This window comes from Lagopus leucura, unplaced genomic scaffold, assembly GCF_019238085.1.
Source record: "Lagopus leucura isolate 7727_CA_CO unplaced genomic scaffold, USGS_WTPT01 26-23_obj-0_obj, whole genome shotgun sequence".
In the NCBI taxonomy this organism is placed as follows: domain Eukaryota; kingdom Metazoa; phylum Chordata; class Aves; order Galliformes; family Phasianidae; genus Lagopus; species Lagopus leucura.
Window position 1 is genome coordinate 2266 of NW_024967272.1, and position 19774 is coordinate 22039.

General features: G+C 34.9%; 1 protein-coding gene across 1 annotated transcript in view; it reads left to right on the plus strand.

The window, feature by feature from the left end:
* Positions 1-710: 710 nt before the first annotated feature.
* LOC122193030 (neurobeachin-like) overlaps positions 711-19774 on the plus strand; it is a gene marked incomplete at its 3' end in the record, with an annotated part of 28169 nt that continues 9105 nt past the window's right edge. Inside the window, exons 1-3 of the mRNA XM_042893722.1 lie at positions 711-908; positions 8724-8843; positions 18688-18840. Coding sequence (XP_042749656.1) covers positions 711-908; positions 8724-8843; positions 18688-18840 — 471 coding nt within the window. The remainder of the gene's footprint in view (positions 909-8723; positions 8844-18687; positions 18841-19774) is intronic.

Here is a 19774-nt window from a genome sequence, read left to right on the forward strand (position 1 = left end):
ATAGATTCTACAATAAATTGAGATAAAGTACATAAAAAAATTACAGAAAAGAATGCATCACCTGAATATATGCATCAAATTCATCAGTTCCTTTTACTGTGTTACATTTCCTTTTTTTTTCCCCAATTTGTACAGACTGTTATGTATAAGTAGAATGGACTTAGACTCGGTGAATAATTTCCAAGCTTTTGAGCATTTTTCAAGAAAAAACTTGTTAATTTCTTTTAGTAAAACCTTGCTTTGTTCAGTCAGAAAGTAAATCCAGTCTTGCAGGGCTATGCATGGATTTGAAGTACTTCTGCTTAGGATCACCAGACACCATCAGCAGGTCTGCATGAAATCTTTTCATCATGAACTGAGCATTACAAAGTATCCTGTGTGAGCAAAAGTCAGTTTTCATTAGCTGTGTGATTATGGTGAATGACAGCAACAGAAATATTAGTTTGGCCTCAATGCATTTTAAATGCAGTTTTAGAAGTCTATTTCCAGAACAATGTTATTGAATTAATTGGGAAACAACTTTTTGAAAGTTTGCAGGCACTGAACACTTACATTTGTCAATTAAAATAAGGAAAGTCTTAACGCTTTTAGTACACAAAACCTTTGAAATACAATTCTAAAATTACAGCAATCTGAAAGAATTACTACGGCATGGAATGCGTTTGGTTGCAGAATCTCATAGGTAGCAAATCTTAACATAGAATTAACCCATGACATGTCGGGCATGCAGTCCTTCAGCTGATGTTTGCCCTCTTATCCTTTTGCAGCCTATTGGTGCTTTGAACCCAAAGAGAGCAGTGTTCTATGCGGAACGTTATGAGACATGGGAAGATGATCAGACTCCACCTTACCATTACAACACCCACTATTCTACATCTACTTCTACACTGGCTTGGCTTGTTCGTATTGTAAGTATTTCTAGATCCTGATTTTTATTAATAATTTACTAACAGCATCTCCTCTGTCAGTTACCTCTGTATCAAAATCTCAGTGCTCTTCACTAATTTAAAAGTCTCACAAATTATCTGTGCATACTATGTGTACTCATCAGTACAGGTTTTTGTTACCCAGGCAGTCTGAAATGTATTTGATTTTGATTGCATAAAGTCAGGTAAACCATGTGATGAAAAAAATCTATCTAAAACTAAATCCATCTGAAAGGACCCTAATAATACAGAAAACTGATATTACTCACATATTCATTTGTTACTTTCACCTACAGATAGGTATACACAATATTAAAAAAAACCTTTCACAAAATCCACATCTGACTGTGTCAGAGAGGGGAATTAAAGAACAAGTTCTATATTAAAATAATATAGAGTAATATTTATGCAAATCGTGTATACTTCTTGGTAGATTAATAACTTAAAATGTTCTGAAATGTAAAAATATAAGCTCCAGCTTCAAACTGTTCTTTCAGTCCTAGAAAACTCATCCCTCATCCTTATATCCTTTTCTTAAAATCAGACCTAGAGAAAGGGGCCAAACTGCAAAGATAGAATGAATCTCTATTTGGTTTATGTGTTAACAGGACGAATTACATAAAATGGATTGTTGATGAGAGACTTAAGGTTTCGTCAAGAAACCTGAATTCATGAAGAATTGAGTCACTGTGCAATTACTGAACTTAAACTACACTCTGACAATAAAAATCTGTCACATAAGATGCATTGTAAGCATATTTCACACACAACCAGACAAAACAGAGCCGCACAGAGGTAGAGATCTGTGTTATCACTCATCTCAGGTTCTGTAGACATGCCCTGTTCTTCTGCTCAGAAGGGAAGAATTCATGTGTCTGTGAGTTCAGGACATACTCCTTAAACCCTTGGGAAATAAAGTGTTGATTACACTCCTCTAAAGGGTGATCTCTGGACTCCTTTTTATGTTGCTAAATTATTCATGTACTGTGAATACATTTTATGTGCTTCCTTGTTCAGTTAAAGTTTATTTAAAAGAGTGGTTTTAATTGCATGTTTATCTATTAATTTTGGCTACTATTCAACTAAAGATCTTCTTTTGCTAGTCAGCAAATTCCTATGTCTGAAAGTCTGCTTGCTAGTTGAATGTACAGCACACCAAGGAATATTCGTTTCCTGTATTAGGTTAATGCTGTGTCATTTTTACTTCTGTTGTTTATATAGTGCCATAGGTGTTCTCACCCTCTTTCTTTCCTGTACAAAAAGAGTGAGAGAACAAGGTCTCTACCTTGTTGACCTCGCAATATGCATCTGAGAAATTATGTTTGTTAAAACTAACAGAGTATTTGAAGAAGAGAAAGTAGAAGTCAAAAGGAAAAGTAGTGTTTTCCAGGGCAGAGATTACTGGTGGCAAGGTAGAGAACAACTTAGGGAGAATTTAAATAATAGCAAACCTAGATATCCATTTGAGGACTATTAAAACACAAATGATTAGAACAAGCAATCCCTACTGGGAGGAGACAATAGAAGTGAAAGAAAGACAAGCCTGGGGAAACTTTAAAGCTCGGTAAAAGGGAAAAAAGAAAACATGTTGAGACCTGATAGAGCTGCAAGTGGAAAACCAAAATAAAGATTTGAAAATAAGTGTGTAAAGTGACAGTGAAAGATCATTGATTACAAAGTCATAGTGATCCTTAGAGAGAGATTTTTGGCAACAAAGTAGTAAATAAAAAATCTTAAGGGAGACTATCATGCCAGTGATGTTGATAGATAAAGCTAAGTGAGATTTCTGGCACGTAATAAGGATTTCTTCCTTGTGAATTTTGAAGTCATCTCTTGATACGCGTTTATGAAGACTGTAAAAATGATTTACAAAAAACAAATTGCTGCCTACTCCAGGAAAAGGCAATGAGAAGTACAGAGATTCAGACAGAAAAAACACTTTCCGTATTTCAGAAGATTAGAGATGATTGAAGGAAAAAGCTGTACCGTAAAAAAGTTTTTGTAAGAAAGGAAGAACAAAATGATAGTGAAAGAGAAATGGAAAATGAACTCACAGAAGAACATTGAGTAAATAATGGAATAAAAATAAAAGGAAAGGAAAAAAAAAGAGAAATGTGAAGAAAACAAACAAGCAAACAAACAAACAAACAAAAAAACAATGACAAAAGCTGCATGAAAGTTTATGAATGAGCCTAGGTAGGAGCAGAACAATGTAGAGTAATTTTAAACTAGGGGGAAGAAAATACATGCCTAGACCTTTGTATTGGAGGAAACAGTAGTTGCAGTAAGAAAGGTAGTTTCAGCCACTCTGGAGTACATCTATATAGAATTTTGTAATTGCCACGGAATCTTAAAAAAAAAAAAAGATTGAATTTTGTTTCTTGGCTTTGACAGATGCAATTTGATTCCTGTCAATTCTTTTGAAAACACTACAATATCACATTTCTGAGTCAAATCTTCTCCATACTGTCTTATATTTCCCTCTGTTTCTGTCCTTTATTTAATCTGTCAGGCTACTTTTATAAAATGCGATTTATTCTCAGAGACTCAGTTCTCTCCAGTTTTATTATTTTGATATCATCAATCTTTGCCACCCATTTGCCATTAATAAGCTTTTCACTTTAGTACAGTTTTCTCTCAAACTCTTCTGTGTACTAAGGGTTTCCATAAAGCATCCATCTTTTAAAGTGACCAATTTAATTACATTTTCAAAAAAATGACAGTGGATTAACACATCTAATGAAATATGAAGGTGCTTTTAGGACAGTAAATGTTCGTCCTCACCAGGCCTCTCCAGGTTAGTTACAGTCCTACCTGAGGGTTGTATGGATGACTTTGAAGCTCTCCCAACCAAGATAATGCCAAGATCATGCACACACTATTTTTCTTGCAGCTGTGCATCATTCACACATGTGAACTGAAATTACAATTCTTCATTAACTTGTACATATCCATTGTGCACTGAGGTATAGTAATCTCTATAGAATTCTGAAATGTCATGAAAGAATCCTGTATTTAGGTTATAAGAAACTGAGCCTAGGAATGCTTGATGCTATAATTGCAAATGAGACCCAGATCTCAAAAAATAGCTTTATCTCTAAATTCACCTATTTGTTGAAAGCAATCAACATTTTTTCTAAGTGAATTAGCAGATTATTGAACATTAAATGACTTTGTTATAGAGAGAGATACTGAATGTGAAAATCTACTGTATTGTTCAGTCAGGTTAATAAATATCATAAAAACTAACGTAAAGTGCCAGAGTTTATATAATATTGCTTTTCCCTCGTTTAATCATGGCTGAACTCTTCTACACATCTCACATTTTTAGATATAAACCCAGGAAAGTCAATAAATAAACCAGAAAGTTCTACTTATTGCTTTGAAAATCTGAGCCATTCCACAAGCTTTCTCCAGCAAACAGAGTAGAATGTACTCTGGAAAGGGATGCACTGTTCTGCTGATATAGTCCTATTTTGCACAAATGAAGTGAACTACTCATGGTTTATGAATCTGTTACGTTACCACCTGGTTCACGAGTTACTTATTTTCATTTGTTTTCCATCTGGACCAGTGAATATTTAAGTTGCAGATGGCAAAATAGTTAAAACAAAGCATCCTATTTCAAAATGCCATATACTGTAGTGACATGAACGTGTGCCTGAAAAGTAGACAGAAAACAGAAAAGTAGGCAGAAGAAGGAGCTGTGTCTCGAATCATGTGGAAAGTGAATACCAGTGCTGTTTTTATGGTTTTTCAGATGAAATAAACAAGAGTTACAGTGCAACTTGTTGTTCTCAGTAGTTTCTGCTGAAGAAACTATGTTTGCATGAATTACAGAATCACAGAATCATAGATGGCCATGAGGCCCATGGCCTCAAGGATCATGAATCTCTAACCCCCCTGCCACATGCAGAGCCACCAACCTCTCCATTTAATACTAGACCAGGCTGCCCAGGGCCCCATCCAACCTGGCCTCGAACACCTCCAGGGATAGGGCATAAATTGTTTACATCTTCATCAAATGACTGATATTAAAAAGCATGATTACAAACAGATCAAGAATTTTGCAGAAGAATGTTGGTTTTCAGCTTCTGTTACAGCTACTAAGTACTTGCATAAGTTAGAAGAAATTCTGTGAGTCAGGTATGACTTGGCCCAAATCAAAGATGGGGAAGATTTTAAATCTTCTTGTAAATAGTTTGAAATGAACTCAAGTCTCCTATTCTGTAGACCTGAGCAAGGCATTCACAGGTATCTGAGATAAAAGGTGTACATCACTATGACAGAACTCCAAATACCCTCTTTTTCTACTTTCACAAATGGCTGAAAAGACACTTTTGTTTGACATATCTTGGAATGACACAAACTTTCCTTCTCTCTCCTCTACTCCTCCCATAAATGATTCTAGTGGGACTTTGTGATGTTAAAGGGGAGATAAAGGAAAAAAGTGCCAGTGAGTCGAAAATTCCTTGTTCCCACAGTTCAAGCTTGTGCACATTGTGATCAAGTGCCCCATAAATTTCTCTTTGGCAGCAAACAAGGCGTGAATTTTATTCAGAATATTAGCAATGAGAGAGATGGGGTTATAATGAAAACATTGTGCAGCTTTATACCTTTCACAGCAACAAAACCTTTACATGAGATGACAGTAATCGGTATCGTAGAGTAACACTATTTAAATGAATATATTGAATGAGTTATGAATTGTATTTATATGATATAAGCACTTGACTTTCCAGAGGAAGAAAAAATACTTTCAAATTATTTGAGGGGTTAGAGATAAAGCTAGTGAAAGCTTTGAATTTCTGTTAAGGATTAAAAATCCAAAAAGATAGTCACAACAGGTCATAGTTGGATAGCATAATAGGGCACCCTGTAGTGCACAACTATTAAAGGCTTAATCCTTGATTATGAATTTTATTACTTTTGTATATTTGTCTCAGATGCTTAAAATAATGTTGTCATGGAATTTTGGATTAATATTTTTACATAATTTATTGTAATTACATCATATTTCTGGTTTTTGCTTTTTTTAATCCGTCAACCACTGATTTCAGAAACCCAGTAGTGACCCGCAGGCAGTGGTATTCACAAGAAATTACACGCCTTGCAAGGAATAATAGTGATAGGCAGGGGCTGGTAGGAGACAGAATTGTTTGTGCTCACATCAACAGCATATACATTTTTTTTTTTTTGTATTGATAAGGTAGAAAAATATAGCATAATTTGCAGTGATACTGCAAATATGTACAGAAGTTTTGGGGGAGAATACATAGCTAAAATGAAAGCAATTCTAAAGTTAACATATTTTAATGTGAATGTAACGTTAAAATAATAGCAATAATAACAATAATAACAATCACAGTAGCAATAATGATAATAATAATAATAGAACTTTAGGCAAAATGAATATAATACAACTCTGTTTATATTGTTTTCAGTTTATTACCTCTGGATGTAAATAATACACTTCATTTACATTTTAAATAAAGCTTCTTATAGAAAGCAGTGAAAAATATAGATGTACAAAACCTTATTTTCTTTTCTTTTGATATTTCAATTGATTGTAATACTTTTATGCTGCTCACCATGTTGAGCTACCGTTAAATTTTAACATTCTGTTCAACTTACAAAATCTGCACTATCTGCTACAATATTCACAAGTGCAAACGAAGTTACTGTGCAGTGGGACTTAGGGTCCATCAAGAAATTGCACTGTACTGATTTTTCATTTGGTTTAATTATTTTAAATTAATTAATTAGCACATTTTCTGAGTCTCTTATTGGAAGAAATATGCTGTTGAGTGTATATTTTTTAGCATAAATATCTATTCTTTTGAATGTATCTTTTTAAAATAATTCCCAGTGTCTTAAAAGAAAAAAAGATGAAAAAAGACTCAGCATTCAATTGGAAAGCAGAAAAATGTCTTGCATTATTATAATGAAAAAGATTGCATATTTGAAGTCACACTCTGAAAATTAAGATTTTGTCCCTTGAAAAAAATACCTGTGTTCAAAAAAAACCAATTCCTTTAAGCTACTTCTGAAGTACTAGCATACCATGATGGCAATAACAGAGACATCCCATTTCTTCTCCCTTAGGTAGAGAAATTTTGAGTCTTTCTCTTTGAAAGAAAGTAGCTTGTGTCAACTATTGCATATGGTAGAAAAGATTAATTGGAAAGACATGAAAAGTAAAGAATGGAGAAAGAAATGCCTGATTTTCTATTTTCCTCATCTTGTTAGATTTTTTTTCAAAACCTGTCCATCAGTGATTTCCTTACGTATATTTAATTGTTGTTAAATGCTACTTTAACTGATTTACTTTAGTCCTCTTGAATCCTTAAACAAGATATGTATAATGGCACATAATTCCCTCCAAGTTTCTTCATTAATTGAGAAACTTTGTTCAGAAGTTCCAGAAAGGAAAACAGAGAATATATAGAATAAAATTCAAATAGTAGATGAACTTTAGTGTCAGCTGTGATCTGGTGATTAAAAATTTCCAAATGAGCACATATACAAGGAAGTAAATTTGGGTATGACTTTAAAGGAAGAAACTCAACTTTTTCAAATACCCACCAGAGCACTTCTGAGAAAAAAAAGAAATTGCTTCATTCCATGTGGACATAATGCCAAATATTAATTGAATCAGGGAGCTAATTGCATGGCTCTGGAAAACCAGGGAGTCGGTAGTGATCTCAGTAGTCAGGTCTTACTGTCAAAGTAAGGGATTGGTCCACTGTCAAGCCCTTCCCTGCCTGGGTAAGCAGTTATGTAAAAAAATGGTTCTTCAGACTATCGGAGACTTGAGCTCTTCCATAATAGATATTTCCATTTAGTAAGTATTGGCAGCACAGTTTCAGATAGAACTAGCAAAAATAAAGATTCTAGATAATTCATCTCTGAGTGCCTCTATGTACTTGTCTAAAAACCTAGTATAGAGATGAAGGATAATTTGAATAGGGAAAACATGGTAGTTGATATTTGGCTGCTCATAAACAATGGTTAAGTTAGACACTCTATAACCATAGCCTGCCTCAAAATGTCAATACAGAAAGTCTGCCCACCATGAGAATCATAGAATCATAGAATCACAAGGTTGGAAATGACCTACAAGATCATCTAGTCCAACCTCTAGTCTCCTCATCACCATTGCCACCACTAGCACTAAACCATGTCATGCAGCATGTCATCCAGACGACTCTTGAACACTGCCAGGAACAGCAACTCCATCACCTCTCTGGGCAGGCTATTCCAGTCCCTGACCACTCTCTGAGAGAAAAAGTTCTTCCTTATGTCTAATGAGAAAACATGGAATTTCCTGAGGTCTTTTAAATTGAATGAAAACAAAAGAAAAATCCAAGAAAGAGATTTTTTAAGATTTTATTTTGACATACTGTCTCATAAGGGTAAATAAAGCATGGTAATATAAATGACACAGGGAGTGTTTATGATGATTGCAGTGAGGTAGGCAACCATAGTAAACTAGAACTATTCTACATAGGTCTGTCACTGATGAATAATCAGTCTTACGGCCGAGTGAATATAAAAAATAACCTTTCCTGTCAGAACTTAAGATTGGTGTGTGCAAACTGTGTTAGCACCAATAAATGTACAGTATATTCAATATAGGTAATCATGCATAGATACAAAGATTAGGTGGCGTATTTTCCTTTAATTCTTCCCTTATGAAGTATTTTGATCTGCAAAAGTCATTTGGATTTCATTAGAAACCTGCTGCATGATTCCTTCTGCTCTCTTCTTAATCCGTCTTCATTTCATTGACTACAGGAGCCCTTTACAACATTCTTTCTAAATGCAAATGATGGCAAATTTGACCACCCAGATCGAACCTTCTCTTCAGTAGCCAGGTCTTGGAGAAACAGCCAAAGAGATACCTCAGATGTGAAGGTAAGATATACATGTTATATATATATTTTTTTTTTTCATGTTGGATAAAGAAGATTTTATGTTTCATGTCTTTATATTCAGATTCAGTTTAAGGAAAATTTAGTTTAATTAAAGTAGATGTTTAACTAAAGTAAATGTTACTAAAGATTATTGTTCAAATAGAAACAAAGAATTCTTTGAAGTTGAGTGGACAAAAGGTGTTTTGTTTTTACAGAAAAACAACCAAACTGATCTAATTTAGATCAGATAATCAGGAGATGGAGAAAAGCCCAATAAATTGTTCTTTCCTGCTGTTAACTCAATATTTGGCCCACTCCATAAAACACAGCAGGAATTGGATTTGACCTTAAAGTGTCATATCGTTATAGCTTGCCTAACTCTGGGTTTGCATTGCCTCAGGCAATTAATAAAGCATTAATGACAAGACCCATTTAAAATGTTGGCTTTTCTGTACAGCTTTAGCTTTTACTTGACTGTGCCTGAGGGTATTATGCAACAATACACATTAGATTAAAACAACTTCTACACGATATACAGAAACAGCCGGAGAGCAGGGTGATTTTACTGTTGTTATTCCTTACCTATTGTTAAATACAAAAAGCTACTGTTCACATACATGGAACCTTAACAGAAAAAAAAAATCTTATAATACTTTGAATACTTTTGTCCGTTCTTAATTCTCATTTTCTTGTAATAAGGTTGGCACAGACTGCCTTATTGCTCTCTCTAACTTTATTTTTAAGATAACACATACCTCTTCTGTTTCAAAACTGCCACTCATAGCAGGAAAAGGGCACATCACCATTATATTTTTAATTAAATTGACAAAAGAAGTAAATTTGTTAATTTAGTTGTATTCAAGATGCTCCTATTTCCATAAATATTTCAGCAGTCTCATAAGTGTACATAGACAAACCATGGTATTATTATTCAATTTCTAGTTAGAAAAAAGTAAATCGTAAATTGTATTGCTATCTTAAGATATAGAAGGAAATGCTTTTTAAAGAAAAGAAATATACCTAGCCCTCTTGAAACTCATTTCTTATTTATTTATGCTCCTCCTGAAGCTAATAATGTTTTAAATATTAGCTTTGTTGCTTTTCTGAAAAAAGAAGAATGTAATTTCAACACTTGTTCGAAGGAATTAAAGCTGCTATTTACTGTATTTAACATGCAGCAATTTATTTCAAATTAGAATGCTGATGTTTTGATTTTTCCTTTTCAATAAAGTTTGGTTTTCCTGGAATTCCACTGGAATATCTGGGAAAATGGCCTTCAAGGGGTGGGGCTGAAACAACAGATAAGAGCCTTAAACTGAGCAATAAGGGAAGACAGTTGGAAGTGACTGTAATCTTCTTCCTCGGCTTTAGTACACAGGAGGAGGGCAGTTAAATACATGAAAGCATAGCAAAAGATAAAGGAATATCTGTGGACAGACGGAGGGATAATATTCAAGTAGGATGTATAATTAATGAAAGGATTGTTCCTAAACAAGCCACCACGTGAGTTATCAGTAAAATAAGGAACTGAAATGGCTGTATGAAAACACTAGGAATCTTGTGAACCAAGTGGGGTAATTTCAGCTGCCACTGCCTGCTGTTGCAAGGATGCAGGAGTAATGAAGGAATAATGGTTGCAGTTAAAAAATGTATTTTTACTAATACCAAGTTATTTAAACCGAACGAGTATTAAAAATGCTCAAAAGGGGATGTTTGCCTTCAGTAAAGGAAGGCAAAAGGTGAACATGTACGATAGCTAAGTACTTTGATGTCATTGAATGTTAGGAGAGGAGTTGTGGAAAGGTTGGATAAAATAGTAACAATTAAAGGTTGAAGTCACACTAGGGGAAAGACTGTAAAATTATTTCTTCTAGAATACACTTGGGAGTCCGCTGTAGAGCCTCAGAGTCAGATTTAGATATATGTATATATATACATTTCTGTTATGCCATTAGAAAACAAAATACTACTTGGAGCTAAGTCATTACAGAAAATCTAATATAGGAGGCACAGATGAGGTCTGTTAGCCAATAGATGTCTTTTCCAGATAATCCCTGATCTGTATGTTCAGGGATACTTTAGGGATTAAAAATGCTGTTTAAAATATGGTTTTGTTAATTAATAATGGTACAGGGCGCTTGAGTTTAGAAATTAGTCTTCAGTTGATCTACTATGGGTTGATTTGGCTTAAGATACAAAAAGGATAAACAAAGGCAGATTTGAAAATAAGCTAAGTCATTAATGGCTGTAAGAGCAAAGAGAAAGAGTAAATAAAGGTAGAAAGGAGAAGAGATTTTTAATTGTAATTAATAGCAGCATGTGTCATATCGTCAAATTAATTGTACATTGATATAAAGTCACTATTGGAATAAGTCTGCATTACACTTCAGTAGCCTAAGTGGCATACATAAATGCAGTTCTATTTTGTGTTTGGTTTAATAAGGAAACTCAAAGATCAGCAGGATGGTAGAAAGCTTACAGCAAGACCAGAGCTACGTGCTTATAGTTATAGCAACTAAAGAATCTCATGGCATCTAAGTTCCAGCTGAAAGAGTTTACTTGGTCTTTCATTTGTTGCATAGCTCTCATGTTCTTGGAGAACACAAGTTTTTGTTTTTAACTTGTTTGATTCCTTGTATGTGTTCATGCTGGATGCACCTAAACCTTGGCGATTCCTCTTCTGGGGGAACAGACATTGGAAATATATACCTGAGCTGGAGAGAGCCGTAAGAGAAGAAAACTTATTTAAGGAGTTGTATACAGGAAAATATGTCTGTATGTGCAGGGTAATTAATGTCGAGGAGTGAAGACATGGTAATATTAATGCTATGAAATATGGAAAGTTAAGTAAAAATTTCAATATTCTGAATATCCTCATGAGGGGAAGTAGTAAAATCCTTATTTCTCAAGATTCTTAGAAATGTAGATTGATAAAAGAGTGGAAGAGCATCAGGGACAATCATGAATTGGCTGGAGGATGCACTAGTTGACCCTTTAGGCCCTTTTCATTTGTAGAGTCTGTGTTTCTTAGTGATAAATCAAGAATGAGTAAAGCAGCTAATTGTTGCTGTTGTTTGTTGCTTGAGATCTTAATGAACAACATTTCTCAATGCCATGACATCAGGGCCAACTTTTCCCTGAGGCCTTGGAGTTCACTCTGAAAAAGGGCAGAAAAAGGAACTATTATTAATATTACAAATACCTCATTTTTTCAGATCAGCTGTGCTGCTACTTGGCACGTTTCTGATGCATTTTAATCAAGTTTTCAGACACTGGAAGAGGAGTAAGGTTTTAGGAGCCACCAACAAACCCTCTCAAAGTCTCTTTCCACTTTCCTTCTTTTTTAAGCACAGCAACCTCTGTGGTAGGGCTTCAGCACCGTGAGTGTAAAGCAACCTAGAATTCATGCTCAGCTGTCTGATAGCATCTAATATTTATATAGTGATCCTCTGAGAAAGTCAGTGCTAAAGAAAAGCTGTGTAGAGCTTACACGAGTATAAAATCTTAAAGCATGTTTTCTGTCCGAGTGTTCCTCATGTTTGTGTAGCTTGTTTCTGGCTGCACACACAACTTTAAGTGTAGATCTTTGGCAGTGGCACAAGAATGAATCCCATGTGATATACATGCTGGAATTTTTTTTCAGTCCTTACAGTAAATATGAGGTGTGTGGAATAGAGACTGTCCATCAAAGTAATAAACATTCAAAACTGTTTATAACAGAAAGTGCTTATTATTCATGTATTCCTTATCATATATTCTAAATTCATCTGAGCTGCTTTAAGCACATTTAATCTCTGATCTCACTAATCTCATTAATTGCTGTGGCACAGGTTATGAAATAATTTAAAACAGCATGTGTAATGAATTAATCTTCCATTTTTCAAAGCCTTATGTTGTAAGATGGCCACTGTTCTTACTTTCAAGTACCATACTGAATAATATGAATTGCCTTAATTCTTCATTGTCATGTCTAATTAAAAGTCTTTTAAAACTGTTTTTTTAGACAAGTAAAATCTGCCTTGTATTTTTTTCTTTTTCATGGGTTATTGTTTAAGGCAGAGTAAGTCAGTTTTAGAAAGTAAATTGAGATTTTAAGCATCACCAGTGTTCTGCGTGCTCAATTTGTTTTAAAGAAAACTTCCAAATCACACTGAAACAATGTTGCATCAAAAAAAATAAAAAATAAACACTGGACATTTGCGAAGGAATGTGTATCTCTTAGAGAAGCTGCAGTTTTCTAGGTCAGTCTCTCGCTTCCACATGCGTGTCTTCTCTCTGATTCTCTCCCCTTCCCCCCTCTCTCCTTCTCCCATTCCTTTTCGTTCCTCCTCTGGAATGGAATTGTTTCACGCTGAGATAAAGAAAATGGGGCAGTGTCAGTAGTCAGAACAATGAGCAATGATTTCTACTTATTGATACATCTTGAATTGTAACAAGAAATATGCCACCTTTGAAAAATGTAGCAAACGATAGATTATCAATCTGGAGATGATTAAAGATCTACTTAGACAATTTTTAACTACATTTGAACTATTTGGGTTCATTTTCTAGGAGACCTGTTCACCTATATTAGGTAAAATAGAATTAATACAGTGTGTGCTACACGAGTGTGGTAACACCCAGGGGAGGACCTGGCTAACACGGTTTATTTTATTGTGTCTCCCTTTATCAACATCGACCTTCTCTCGAGATAATCAGTACAAGCTGGACGAGGAATGAGTGTTAGCAGAGTGACCTTTGAGGAAGCAAGTCACCCAGAAATGACCATAACTTGCCCAGTCAGCCTTCACATTTCTTCCTACCCACTACCCCCCTCTCCAGTTTTTGCTAACTCCGACTTCCAGAGAACCTCCTGTTCAGGAACTAATCTTTCCTAATGCTTCTCAAACTTGTTATATTACTTTTTGAATAGTGTGTTTAGAAGTTAGGAAGGTAACTCTGACAAAATGTCATTAAGGTGCCTTAGTGTAAATTAACACAGCTAATGGAGGTACTCATGAGTGACTCATTGACCCAGTACTGGGCTCTTGTGGAATTAATGGATGCCAGGGGATCAACCTTTTGGGAGGAAAAGAAAGAAAGAAAAAGGAAAGGGCAGCTTTAAAACCTTGAAGTGAGTTATATTAGAAAAGTGAAAACGTCTGGGTTAGATTTGATTTCATTGGGAAGCCATAAAATGATATACCCTTAACAAAACATATTAAACAGAAACGTCAGATTTGATGCAAGTGGTATACTATTATGATAGTGTTAATAGTGGTCCTCTATCACTCCAAGACATATTTTTAAAGTTTAATTTCTCAGCAGCTTGGATTTGTCACAGGCTTGTAAATTAGAACACGCATTTGGGGATGTTTTCTTATGTGAAGACACAAGGCGTATAATACTGTTAACTATACCTTGGGGTTTTAGTATAGCTATTAAAATAAACTAGAGATTGCATTTACAGACAATAAGTGCCTGTTGTAATATTAATTTTACCTTTTTTTACACTCCTCAGTAGCTTTACTACATCGCTCTTCACCTACAAAGAGCCAAGCTTCTTGAACAGTTTGAGAGGTGGTGACTATTAAATGATAGAAAGCTAACCTGTCTTATTAGAAGTGTGAATGAAAGGGGAACAGAGGAGGTTACCAGCTTGTGAAATGTCAAGGACAACTAGACAGAAATTACTGCAAATGGATTTAGATCACCAGAATCCCTATTTTTATTAACTCTTTGAACTCTAGATATTTATTGTGGTAAGAAATTACCCATGACAGCTCATGTACTCTGCAAGATTTATTTAGATCCTTTGATATGTTTTGGCAATCGCAAAGAAAGAAATATAATTTACTGAATTGTATCTGTTAATGCAACACTATACATCAGATGAATGGCACGCAATAACAAGATGCATGTACATTTCTTAATTGTCTGTGGATATTTCAAAAATACCAGGCACTTTTTTTTTCAATATTCGTCCTCTGTGTCTTATTTCCTTTCATTCCCTCATTTTATGCCTGAAAACTAATGTAACTTCTGGGAAAGCTTTTTTACATTGTTATTCATTATGTTTTCCTTTATGACCTGTTTTACAGTGGCTGACTCAATGTTTATAGCTTAGGTAGACAATATTTAGAGATGTGTCTTTCATGTAAGTTTTTAGCTTGATGTAGGAACATAACAGAAAAGAACAACTTTTTCAAAATCATGGTAGCTGCAAACAAGCATGCCCCTGCACATATCTAGGTTTACACTGATGTTTTACCACTTGTTACACTGGTGGTGAAATAGGATCCGCTTACCAAACAAGTCAAGTGGAGAGCAGAATGGGAGTCAAAAGGTTCTCTGTGTCCCATCCACTGGTGTACCTAGTGTCACTGGAATGCATTTTCCACTGCTAATCTCTGTGGAAGGTTGAGTTTAAAAATGACCTTTCCAAAGAATGGAAATGGTATAAGAACTGATGTTATATGACAAATTCCATTCTGTATAAAAAGGAATAAAAAATATTCTAATGAATAGTTTGGGAAGACAAGAAGATTGTCTTACAGATCTGTGACTAAAGCTTAAGCTAAGTAGCTATACGTAAGGTAAAATCATTGTCATTTGTACTTATTTTTAAGCACTGAAAAAATGTGAATCTGGCATGAGAATTCTTTCCAAATGTAATAAACTGCAAACAGCAAAGAGTAATCTGTTCTCCATATCCACAATGGATCGGTGGGTAGGACAAGGGGAAATCATCTTAGATTGTGTAATGAAAGATTTTGGCCAGGCCTGAGGTGAAACTTGCTTACATGGAAAATACTGGAGTCAGCTGATGGAAGTAGTGTGGAGTTGCCAACAGTCAAGTTGTAGAACAACAGGGTGGACAAGCATCTGTATAATCTGAGGAAAGGGCAAGGTCACCTCTTCAAGTGTAACCAGCAAGCAGTAACACTGTTTGAGATATTTCTTCTTGTCCTTAACAGGAAAACACCCAAAGAACTGTCTCTGTCTACCTGTGTGCTTTACTGAAATATGAACTGAAGCAAACCTGCTTCTGAAACAGAGAAAACAGCCTCTGGCTGAGAAAAATACAAATAGGTTTTGAAAATAAGCCCATCCTTTGCTAGCATATTCCTTTGTTCATTCCTTCAGTGTCTTCTTGGTTAGCACAATTCTCACAGGGCCCTAGTTGTCATCTTTCTGTCTCTGCTGAGATTCCCCGCTGCCTGCTCATGCCTGCTGTCCCTGCCCTCCCAGCAGCTTCCCAGCTCTGCCCTTGCGCTCTGGCTCCCTCCAACCCATGCTGCCTCCAGCAAGGCATGCTCAGGGGCTCTGGGACAGAGTATTTCCCTCCCATCCTCATCCAGCCCCCGCCATCAGAAGCAGGTAGAAGGGACAGCTCTTTCATTTTTAAATGTAGCAAAGTGGAAATACACGCATTAATAAGTATCTGGAAAAAAATGATCCTTCCTATCACACTGCTCTAGGCTGGCTTTATTTCCATGCTTCTGAATAGCTGAATTAGGAGATTTTTTTCCACCACTGACAAATTATGGGATGCCTATTGTTTGTTTTTTCCTTTGCAATGGGCCTATGTTTTAGTATATACTCATTTCTTATCTGGAAGAGAGAAGAAGATGGAGTTACCCGAGGCATTGTTAAGAGATGCAGTTATGTAGCATAGCCAGTAGTAGAGACAACGAAATTTAAGAAGCACATAAAGTGATACAAAAGAAAACTGAACAGTTAATGCAAAGTATGGGAAATACGTAACTGAGAAAGGCATGCACACTTTTGTTTGCATTTTTTTTGTAAGGTTTAATTTATGCTAAGTAGTATTCAAGTAAGTAAACATGATTGTAGGCTGCACTAAAAATAACACTGAAGAGCGACTGTAGGAGTCGTTCTATCAAATCTCTGAAATGCTATGTTTAGTTTTGTTACACTGACTGGAATGAAAAAAATAAAGGAGATGCGTAACTGAAATGATTAGGGTTCTAGAGAGGGCTGTTTCAGTACGACTTGGAAGTCTGGCACTGCTTAGTTTCCATAGCACAGGAATAAAACAGGTCAGGCAAAACATATACAATGCAATAAATCTTACGAAGAAAGGTAATCACACGCTTTCTATTTATCCTATTTCTGTTTATGTTTTCTGCTATTCCAGGCAAGGGAACACTAAATTACACTGAAATAGCAACAAAGATAAAATTTCTAAATGGAAATACCATTAAAAAAATTCATTGACTTAAATCCCTTTGTTTCAAGATACCATTGAAGTCAGAAGGTTAGAATTCAGTTAAACACTGAACGTGTCTCTGAGTAACACAAATCATACAGGTATGGTAGATGTAAAATTTCACAGTTAGATCCTGGGATGTGTTAAGCTGAAGAAGAGAAGTTTTGTTTAGATATCTTTGATAGAATCATAAACATGCTTGCTGTTTGAAATTATGGGTTGGCACACAACCATACTGCATTAAAAAATAAATTATTAAAAAAGAGTGGAACGTGATTCAAATCTTTTATCCAAAATAGAAATACGCTTTAGTTTAGCATTATACTTTTTTTCTTTACTAAATTATTTTTCATTTGAATATTGGCTTTCATATAACTTTGAACCAGTAATATTTCAGCATTCTTATGTCCTTTTGAATTTGGCTGGTCTTTGAGACAGTGCTCTTGGGCTGTCAGTTAGTGTTTTGTACTGTAGGACATGTCCCTTTCTGGCCACTTCTTAGTCCAAAATAAGTAGCTGTTCATTGAAATATAGAGATCTGTGTCTACTTTTCTCCAACTGAGAGGACTGTTCTTTCTTCTTAGGGCTCCATTAAAGCAGACCTATAATGACTGTTTTTAGTATATTAAAAATGATTGAAAGAGGACAAAATAATTTAAATTGTAACATAAACATTCATATATGTGTGTTTTCTGATAATCTTGAAAGGACCATCTATGCTTTAGCTGCTCTGTTCTCTATGGACATGTAAGGCAGATTTAATTGGATAAGCGAGTGTCTGCAGTGATTTTTTTTCACACTCTGCATATCTGCAGTTTTGAAAGGACCACAAAGAGATTCAAGTTTCAGGTGCTGTGACATCAGTTTTGATCATGTTACACAACTGAATACCATAATGCTTTTAACAAGGGAATTTAGAGAATTTAATCCATACCTGGATATTAGAAAGGAGATGGTGGGCTTTAAAGCTTATTTTTATTGCAGTTCAATACTTTCTGCTAAAATAATAGGCAGTAACATATGGAGATGTTTCTTACATCAAAATGGATTTCTATTTAGCTATCAGGAAATTAGGAGAAGATTCCCTCTCTAACTTATTTATAATATATTAACACATTAAGTCATCTTAGCCACTTTGTTACTGAACTTTCCCTGTTTAGGTATCTAGGTATTTTTTAAGAACATATGCTCTATTGACATTTTTCTCTTCATGCATTTTTGATTTTTTCTTACAGTAGAAATGTTCCTTCACCCTAAATTCTACTCCCTTATATACACAATCAAATTGCCACACTTGTAAAACCTCCACCTCATTTATGGTACTGAAGGGTCACCATATAGCTCCTAGTATGTGTTATTCTGAAGAGGACTTCTTCAATTATATGCACTGTTTTTCTAAACTTGTGTTTTTCATCAGAACACATATAGGTGAAAACAAGATTAAATGTTTCATTGTAAAAGACTTCAAGAATGCAAGTGCAAGAAAACGGATTATAAAAAATCTTAAGTATATACGCAGAAACAAAATTGAAACAAGAGTGCTTTCATGGATACTTCAATAGCACCTGATTCCATCAGCACCATCCAGCATTGCTCTATAATGTGGCCTTATTGTGTGTTTTCTCCCTTCTAGGAATTAATTCCAGAATTTTACTATCTACCAGAGATGTTTGTCAACAGTAACGGCTATAATCTAGGAATCAGAGAAGATGAAGTTGTTGTGAATGATGTTGAGCTCCCACCTTGGGCCAAGAAGCCTGAGGACTTTGTCCGTATCAACAGGATGGTAAGTAGCACTTTAATTTCTCTTTAATTTTAATTTTCATCTCTTTAGAGTTAGGCTTAAATAAATGAAATAGAAAGTGAGGGAAAATTTGCATTCTCTGTTATTTCAAAGAAAGGATATTTTTCAACAAAATTTAATTATTTTTGAGAAAGCATGAGATTCCATGAGATTATTCAATTATTAATGGGAAGGCATCAGAGAGGCATAAGTTGGATGATGCAGGACAGCCTGAAAAATTTAAGTCTGTTTCTCTTTACCAGCTTTCAAATGAAAAATTCGAAAGCTGTTGTAAGTGCTGGTGTGTTGCAAGAAATGTTACATTCCTTCCTCAAGCCATGTAATTCCCATTCAGAGATGAGCTGGAAGTACAGAAGTATGAACATTAGCCAATAACTGCAGTCTCTGTAGACTTTTTTGAAAGAAATGATTTGATGTAAATTACCATGAAGTCCACTAGATTTAGGCATGAAAAACACTTATCTATATCAGTATTTTGTTGTTTTTTTTTTTTCTTGCTTTAATGTTATAAATAATTATCTTGGTTAATGATAGAATCGAAATGTTTGTTTATATTCATTTTAAGGATAAAATGATAGATATATTCTGATATAATGGCAATAGTTCAATTTATGGTTGTCTTTTGGAAATGGATCTTTCTTAAAATGTGTCTTGTCTATGTTGTTTATATAGCTTTTGAAGCTATGGGTTCCCATACAGTTGCAGAGCCATTCAGTTGTTTCATTATTCTCTACAGGGCTTTTGTTGTACCAGTGTATGTCTAGCAGTGTTATTTTTCTTATGATCAGTTTGGCAATTTAATTTCAAGAAATGTGTATTTAAAGAAAATTGTTCTTAAGGGGCTGGTGGAAAAATAGCTGTATGAAGTTCAAAAGAATAGGGGAATGTTACAAAAACAAATTTATTCCTATGATTT